The 9,405-nt window shown below is 44.5% G+C and overlaps 1 protein-coding gene across 1 annotated transcript in view; it reads left to right on the top strand.

Moving 5' to 3' along the window:
* The first annotated feature begins 453 nt into the window (after positions 1-453).
* The window catches only part of LOC120563147 (nuclear factor of activated T-cells, cytoplasmic 1-like), a 68,545-nt gene continuing 59,593 nt past the window's right edge, over positions 454-9,405 (top strand). The window contains exons 1-3 of the mRNA XM_039807280.1: positions 454-1,049; positions 4,431-5,523; positions 7,470-7,629. Of these exons, the coding sequence (XP_039663214.1) occupies positions 929-1,049; positions 4,431-5,523; positions 7,470-7,629 (1,374 nt within the window). The 5' untranslated portion in view covers positions 454-928. The remainder of the gene's footprint in view (positions 1,050-4,430; positions 5,524-7,469; positions 7,630-9,405) is intronic.

Here is a 9,405-nt window from a genome sequence, read left to right as displayed (position 1 = left end):
CCATCGTGGAAGGAAAGAAATGACGATTTAACATCTAAAATTCCTTGACTGAAACTGAAACTAAAAAGGTCCAGCTATAAATAAATTGGCAAATATTTAAATTAACTCAAGTTGGAAATATAATGAATAAACAGTTTAATTGGAAACTTAAGGACATTTAGCATCTATTGTGGATTACATGTATACATTGTTTTAGAATTTAAATGTCGTTTCAATTTAAGACTGAATATATGTACTACTTTTAAGGGAGTACTATCTTGACAAAATGATGCCGAGTTGATGTAAAAACAATGTGAAATTGTGACTGTAGAATAAACTTTGGGGCAGGGTCTCTCTCTGTTTTTCTCTCTGTCGCTCTCTCTCACAGACCACACACAAACACACACACACACACACACACACACACACACTCACACTCACACTCACACTCACACTCACACTCCCACCTCCACCGATGGGATCCCAGGGTAGTAGACATCATCAGGCGGTCCAGGAGGTTGCAGGAGCCGGTCGCGTCATCCTTGGATGGGCGGCGCACTGACGGGAGGACGGAGGGTGTTTTCCAGCTTTAAAAGCACCGGAGCCGGCCCCTCTGACAAACCGCGCTGCGTCATCGACCTGGGGAGACTCTTGAAAACCTTCATTGGGCTAAAGAGAGAGCCAAACTCACCTCCACCGCGGTGCCCGTATCACCCCTACCTGCGCCGCTCTCCACACATCCAACAGTACCCGGTTTCTCCCCCGGCCGTTCGGTGCGCACAGTCCGCCGCGCTGGGCTTCCGAGCTGTACGCTCGCTTCGCTTTAACTTCTCTGCGAATTATGGTTTTATTTGATGGTGTGTGAAGTGATCTAGCCCTTGCCACAGTGTCATTGGCGTTGCTCCTCAACACTCTCACAGCCGGAGAAAGTTGCGCACCCGCTTGTTGAATGCAGGATACCTTCTGCCTGAGCGGCACTTCCAAGTTCAGCTTTGGAACAGCAGCCGGTAAGGAGCGGGGACTCCAGTTTCTCACCTCTCTCGCCGCCGATATGAAGTCTGCAGAAGAAGGTAAAGACATATTGCTTTCATTTGGATGGCGCGTTTCATCCAGCGATCAAAAATGAATTTGCTGGCGTAGCTGTAGGCTGCTCCTTTGATTTTAAGCTGTGTTTACACCCGGCGCTGCGGCTATGATGCAAATTGATAGGGATCTTGTGCACTACTGTAAAAGTCTAGTCAAAGCATTTGGTGAGGTCATAGTACAGTGAAAAAGAGCTGTCAGTGTTGGTGAAGTGGAATTAATTTTTTTATTTATTAATTTAAGTAGGTTTTTTTTTTAAATAGCCTATGGATAAATAAAACATAACGAGTACTGTTATTTGTTTATTTTGATGAATTATTACTAGTTATTACAAGTTCAAACTGCTCATTTTGGATGACAGTGTGACAGTTGTTTTCTAAAGATGTCACCAAAATAAATGGTAGGCCTAGGCACCTTTTTGTATGATCTTTGCTCTGCGTGAGGATCAAATTAGCACCCACTCAACTATGAGTGCCATGCACCCATTTTACATCCACACCATTGGGTGTCTCCGGCAGCTGTCTCTGCAGGTGCTTCTCAACGTGTTCAACATGTCGATGAGGGTTACACCGTGGCTGTCACCTGCACTCCTCTCGATAAGAGGTTCAAATACTTTGATATTTGTAAAAGCCTATTCAAAAATCAGGGAGATCAGTCTATTCTCCACATGCACAGCGAGGTCAGAGGTCAACCATACAACAGCAACATCACGGGTTGGTTAAGATTCTGTTTTTCTTGTGTGGAGATACTTTATCTTGGAGGATGATTCAGCCCTACCCTTAGAAGGAAAGTCGTGTTTGTTTTTAAGCTCTTTGATTCTGCATTTGTGCTAGCAAAATTTGATTTGGTCCAACAGAAGTCATTGATAGTCTGTCTTGTCATAATTCACAGAGGCTTCCAGTTTTTGATGTAACTGGCTTTTTGTGGATTTTGATAATTTCATTTTGTCTTTGAGGTTTCAGACGGACGGGTGCGGGCTGTATTATTATTCATTTCAGTCCCTCAGTCCAAAGCCTTATAATTGGTAACAGACGTGTGTGTGTGTGTGTGTGTGTGTGTGTGTGTGTGTGTGTGTGTGTGTGTGCGCGCATGAGAGAGAGAGAGAGAGAGAGAGAGAGAGAGAGAGAGAGAGAGAGAGAGAGAGAGAGAGAGAGAGAGAGAGTTGTGATCTGTGCGTTTAGAAATCCTGGGTATAGCTAGCTTGAGACGTGCCTAACCACATACAGCTTCAGCAATATGCCAAGGCCTGCTTTATTATCACACATAAAGGCCTACATAAACTCAGACGCACAGCAGACGCACAGCAGATGCCAGCACGAGACACACACACACACACACACACACACACACACACTTTACTGGTGTTTTGCCATAGCCCATAGTCAACCATGTGTGATAAGTGGCCCCTGGGTTCTTAGTTCCAGAGGCTGCAGATGACTTCTGTGGGCGACCACCTATCTCTCCCTGAGGTCCTGTCAGTCTGAGCCCCAGCCGAGACCACAATCCCTGTGCACAAACCCCTCCATTCTTTAGTCACGCTGGTTTGGTTGTGGGGACAGAGTGTTTTGATCGTGATAGCATAATTGAGAAAAATTGTGGAGGACAGAAAGAGCACGCTATAATCTGTGTGATAGTCAGTGTTTTTTCGAATGAACTGCTTACACCACATTTCGAATGCATTGCAAACAATTGCAGATGCTTTGACTTGAGTGCAAGAGTGAGTCATTTTCTTTTTCTTTCATTTGCTTTCGCCCCACAAATTATGATCTGGTATCATTTTATTAGTTCAGCAGATGTGACGCGTGTGACCCGGAAAAAGCCAAGTTTCAAGATCACGAGGCGCACAAGAGTGAAAGTTCCAGTGTGTGTTTGAGTGGGTGGTAGAAGAAGTCAAGTATGTTGCGGCCTTTAGCGCACTGATCGCGTGTATACATTCAAAAGGGAAGAAGAATAACAGCTGCGAATCTGAGCAAAGTCAGTCAGGCTTGAAGTAAGGAGTTGTGTCACACCGGGTGGAGTGGGCAGGAGATTATCATCTGTTCAGCACTAGAAGAGACTAAACCAGAGGAGAAACACATCAGAGGAGACTGAGCTGAAGGCACATGCTAGTTTTTATGTTGAAACTTAGTGCATATTGACTAGGGCGGAGATGAGTTTCCAGCATGAAGAGCAAGAGTTTGATTTCAGCTATCTGTTTGAGTACAGCCAAGGTGTCCAGAATGAACCAGAGAGAGGTGGGTACAGTGCAGGGTGTCTTTTCTTTATTGTATGTCCTGTACATTGCACAGTGTGAGGGCACTCCTGTGTACTGGGATCAAAAAGACTTCAGAAGTCAGTTTGTTCCTCTGTAGGACTGTAAACGGCTCTGCATTTAGAGATAACTAGTTTTATTTGAATTTTATAATGTTCTGAAGTCTTGCTTTTGTGAATATGTGTCAAAAGTAATGAAAGGTGTGACTGAACTTGTGGTAAACTGAACTTGTCTGATGCGTATCTCATAATCACCTCTGAAAATAGACTCGTATAAGCTAATTTTAGAATGCCTACCCACATATTATGTGGTGTGTGACAGATTCATCATTTCATGTGATGCACAGCATTGTGGTTAGCAAATATAGCGTGCTGCTTTAAGGGGAATGCCCTTCACCGAGTTTCAGACCGAATGGTATTCATTCTTCGACCACTTTTAGCCTCGCTGACATTATCAATAAAAAGGCTGGCATGAGGTTTACAACTTATGACACAGCCGCTTACAAGGCTAACTGAAGTGGCATACCTGCGGGGCTGCATGTGCTTCCACTGACTGAGTTTGTATGTCATTGCACTTGTCTGCCCGTGATTTCGCTTGCTGGTGCCTGCCCTTTGTTTGTGTGTGCACCGCGGCGCATCTGTGTGTAACGCTGCAGCAAACTCCCTTTGACTTAATCACAAGCTCAGAGCGATGCGAGAGTGCTGTCAGTTTTCCACAGGGGAGGGCCTAATTCACTCAGTGAGTGATGCAATCAATCAAATAAAGCATCCATCAGCGCTGCTGGAGGAATTTGTGTGGAGTACATATGACGGCAGGGAGTGCCAAGTAGGGCCTTAGATGAACTGATCAAACAAACAGAGTGGCTGTGCAACTTGCGACTACACAGCAACCACATACAGTAACTGCTTTGAGATGATTGCTAAGCTTCTTCAGATGTTTATAAAGAAGGGAGGCAGTCATTCGCTGCGGGACATATTGGTATGATTTGTGTAGGGGTATTGTTCTAAAATGTAATCAGAGTTCATTACTGCCATAATGTCATGGTTCTGAGCATTTGCAGTGGCATGTTGTCATATACTATACTTCCATATGCTTACAGTATGCTTCTTTTTTTCAGATGCATACAGCTACACACCAAATGTCAGCCTGTCCCTTCCACTGGGCATGGGCAACCCCTGTCTGACCAATCACTACCACACCTTACAGTCCAGCCCAGTCATCTCCGTTTCCTCCTGCCACCAAACAGGCTACAGCCTCCAAAATGATAACCATGCAGCATCAGGCTATTACCTGCCCCACGGCCTGAGACCCAATGGAGCCCCAGCTCTGGAAAGCCCCCGAATTGAGATCACTGCCTACAGCCAGTACCCCGAGGATGAGGTCGAAGAGAGCAGCAGTGAGGACCACATCATCAAGCGAGGCGTAAACTCCATTGTGACGCTGACGCTGCCCAACGCAGACGGCTACCGTGACCCCAGTTGCCTCAGCCCTGCGAGTAGCATTTCCTCACGTAGCTGTAACTCAGAGGCTTCTTCTTACGAGTCCGGCTTCTACAACTACGAAAACTCCCCACAGAACTCCCCCTGGCAGTCTCCCTGCGTTTCTCCCAAAGGCTCATCTTCGCTAATGTCTTGCCCACATGCCAGCGGCCCTGTAGCTTCCCCGCACCATTCACCCTCCACCTCTCCTCAGATAGGAGCCGTGGCCGAGGAAGGCTGGCCGACACAACTTCGTGGCTCCAGGCCTAACTCCCCTTCCTGCAGCGGAGGCGGTGGAGTCAACGGCGGAAGCATAGGGAAGAGAAAGTACAGCTTCAATGGCACCACCTACCGTCAGACATCCTGCTCACCCAAGCAGTCACCCGTCCCATCCCCACATGGCTCCCCCAGGGTCAGCATCACAGATGAGAACTGGCTCGACAACACCAACCAGTACACCAACTCTGCCATCGTGGCCGCCATCAACGCTCTGACCACAGATGGAGTGGTAGACATGGGGGAGGGAATCCCAATCAAGACGCGGAAGACCATGCTGGACCACAACATGAGCCTGAAGGTGGAGCCTGCTGGCGAAGTGCTGGGTCTTGATGGGGAGCTCTGCCATGAGGACTACCCCTCCCGCCTGGCCCTCAAGAAGGAGAACTACTGTGGAGGGTTCCTGGATGTGCCCCAGCATCCGTACTCCTGGTCTAAACCCAAGCCTTACCTCAGGTAGGTGGAGCTGCTTCAGCAACTCAGCAAACAGTGTTAAACCAACCCACTAGTACTTATTTGGACAGACACATTCTGTCTGAGGAATACTTTAATATTTTTCAGACAGTGCAAAGGAAAAACAGTCCATTAACGCCACTACTTTGCCCCGTTGTTGTCTAATCATTTCCATTTAGTGTTAATTTATTGCAAGGACAAGATTTCTAGTGCTGCAACTATCGATTAATCTGTTGATTGTTTTCTCGATTCATCGATTAGTTGTTTGGTCTATAAAATGTGAGAAAATGGTGAATAGATGAGTGAAGAAACTAGAAAATATTCCCATTTAAGAAGCTAGAATCAGATAATAAAAAACGACTCAAACCGATGAATCAACTATCCAAATAGTTTAAGTGATTAATTTAATAGTTGACAACTAACCAATTAATCGATTAATCTGTGCAGCTCTAATTATTTCAGTTTTAGTTTTTCATCTTCAAAGGCCTTATCAAAAGAAAGAAATCCAAAAGTTGAATGCTCTTCACTTCCAAAGGTAGTTCTCTTTGAAGATCAAAACTATTTCATAAATCATATTTCACAGGGTGGAGTTGCCCAGCATGTGTGTGGCATTGTTGCTAGAGCAACCCTCAAACAAACGCGTATAGGCACAATCACACAAATACACACATGCCCTCAACTACATCATTGATTTTGACTTTTGAGCAAAACAAGCTTTTTCATTTCAATTGTGTCTCTTTTTCCCAAGCCAATAACACGCTCGTCTGTCGGAAATCAAGTGTTTGATTAAGATAGCGGGCAACAGGAAGTATTGCTGACAGGCCCGACTGAAGGGGAAGCAGCCTGTGGGTTAATCAGCCGGCTCGCTGCTGTGGACTGTCGCGCCATCAGCCCATCTCTTTCTGTTCAGCTAACCTGATGTCATGCACTGACTGGGCAGATAAAGCCCCGCGGGGGGAAATCAGTTCGTTTTGGGTCAACAAACAGCCCGCAAGTTCCACAAAGATGCCAGAGATTGTTTTCAGTTGAGCCACCCTTCGGGTCAGGGCTTTGCCTTTACCAGGCATCCGGCATATCGAAATATTGTCTTGCAAATGTTTGTTTTGGTTTAGATATCTCCACGGTGTTCACATGGGAAGCTCTGACTCTCCATCTCGAGAACAATGATGTTAAGAGAGGCCAGCTGTAGCTATGAGAAAGAGATATCATGCTCCAAGGCAGGGTGTGCTGCTGACCTTATTCCGTGGTATAACACTATTGTCTTTAATACTTGTGCGGCTGTGCTTTAGAATTATACAGTCATTAATTTGGAACGGATAATAATTGCATCAAAGGACGATTGCCAGTTTGTGTGAGATTTGTTTTTGTGCCCTAGAAATGTCTGTCCTCCCAGTGTCACTCACTTAACTCCCTGTGTCTGTTTCCACCTGTCACACCATAATACAAAACACACTGCTGTGTAATCAGGGCACATTCGTCTCTCATTTATTTTTCATAAAAAGGGCCACTAATTATTACCCAGGCCAGAGGAATTACACACGTCAACGAATGACTTCAATTGATTCGATTACAGAGCATGATGAAATGGAGAAGGATCAAGCTAGTTGGATTACAACAAAGTGTCCTAATTTGAGGCTAATTTAAAAGCAAGTTTAGAACTTTTTGATTCCAGTAACCATGGAAAAAAGGCAACCGCGATGTTAGTACATTGGCAAATCGAATGTGACAATGGTTTTAAGAATAGAATAGAATCAAATCAAATACAGAAAGATACATAAACATTTATTATTCTAAGCAGAGAATATTAGATGCAGATTTTTTTAGCACAGAAATCTCGCATGGACTAGATACAAGTTAATTTACTATGGTAACAATCAGTGGTAGAGTACGAAACAGGCTTTGTGTGTATTGTTATTTTATCCTAATAAAAATGTGCCGTGTAATTGCAGCCCATCTATGCCAGCTCTTGACTGGCAGCTTCCGTCCTGCTCCGGCCCGTACAACCTACAGATCGAGGTGCAGCCAAAGTCCCACCACAGGGCCCACTATGAGACTGAAGGCAGCCGCGGGGCGGTGAAGGCGCTGTGTGGTAGCCACCCTGTAGTACAGGTATGTCACCAGCACTGTGTTAGCCAGCAAATGTTTTTTTTCAGATTCACTGTGCACACTTGTGTTTATCAGAGAGCAGGTTAGCTTTGTGTGTTTAACTATTTGCTGTCATTACGGCATAAGTGCAAGCAGATAACAACAAGCAGAGAAGTGCATGCTGACTGATAAAGACACGTTATTCCTGTCCAACAACGAGCTAGTGACATGGAAGCTTGGCTGTTGTTGACCGTATGACAGCACGTAGTCGCCGAGCAAAGTCAGAGCAGCCATGACATGTTTTTCGTTAGTCTAGACTCTGACATTATCTTGCTATTACTTGCTTTACTTTTTCTTTGGCAGAGAAATCTTGGGTACACTTTACTTGAAGGTATCTACATATGAGTGACATGATACTGTCATGAACGTGTCATAAACATTATAAATAAGTCATAAATGTTTATGACATAACGCTTCTGTGAGACAGTGTCATTCGGTTTTTGTCATGACAAGTAAGGGTTAGGGTTAGGGTTCATGTGTCATGACAGTGTCATGTGTTCATGACACTGTCATGTCACTCTTATGTAGATACCTCCAAGTAAAGTGTTGCCGAAATCTTTAAATCCACCAACGCATTTGAGCAGCATGTCTTTATCTATTAAAGTTTGCATTAGACTATTAGAAACGTTTGGAAAAAGAAACCATTAGTCAAATATAACCTTGCAGAATATTCAATGTGTCACTCAATTATCATTGCAAACGTCAGACCTCAAAAGCCCTTAAGCCATTCCTGTAACTTTTGCATACGCACTTCACCGTCTCTATGTGTCCGTATGTGCTTGTACGCTGTGTTATTAATGCTCCCTGAAGCCGGGAGTCAATCTACTGCTGCAAAAAGGTCGCCCTGACCAGCAGCAGTGCATGCTGACTCAATTAGTATGGAGCAGGACCATCGCCTCTCACTATTGTGCTTGGCGCAACACTTAAAGAGCACACGTCAGCCTCGCTGGCAGCGCAGCACAGAGCTCCTTTCTCTTCTACACTGTCATCACGCTGCGCTGACATCTTGGTTTACTCAAGGCAGAGGTCTAGCGGTGTGTTTGCGTGTCCTTAGGGTTGAGCGTCAATTTGCCTTTAACCCTTTGAACTCTGCAATAGAAATAGTCCGCCAGTGCCTACATTGGTATTTTTGCTTATTGTGATGTCATCTCTCGTAGGAAATGCGCTAAAATCCCTAAAATCAGTACAACCTAAGCTAAAAGGTCATGTAGGTCAATGAACCATGATACGTATTAAAAGTATTTCAATTGAGTCATCAATAAAAAGAAATACAAAAATCGGTGCTTTCATCAAATATTACTCAACGAACGCACAAAACGTTTTGATCCAAAAGATTTCTAAATGTAGAAACATGGAAAAAATCCTTCTTAAGACTCCAGAAGTTATCATCAACACGAGTGTAGAACGTAATGGCGCAAAGACAAAGGCCGTAGCTTTCGGCCGCAGTAAGAATGAATGCTCTAGCTGTTACGGTTTTTATTTGAGATCGATTTAGACAGGACCATGGAAACAGTGGTCTCTTGGGCCGCCAGCCGGAGGTCGCTTCTCTAAGGGTTAATGTCAAAATGAAACTGCATTTAACCCTAATAACGTATGTTCATTGATTATGATTTTTGTTACTGGATTTAAAGATTTCATGTAGCATTATGTTCTATTATATATCATGCATGCAGCCAAAGCAAACACTGCACCCTGAGAATTTTGCTTTTTCCAAATCAGTACAGTTTCAGGTTGGTGGTC

The sequence above is a fragment of the Perca fluviatilis genome, chromosome 7, assembly GCF_010015445.1.
Source record: "Perca fluviatilis chromosome 7, GENO_Pfluv_1.0, whole genome shotgun sequence".
NCBI classification, from domain to species: Eukaryota; Metazoa; Chordata; class Actinopteri; order Perciformes; family Percidae; genus Perca; species Perca fluviatilis.
Note: the sequence above shows the minus strand (reverse complement) of the source record. Positions and strands in the feature narration are given on the sequence as shown.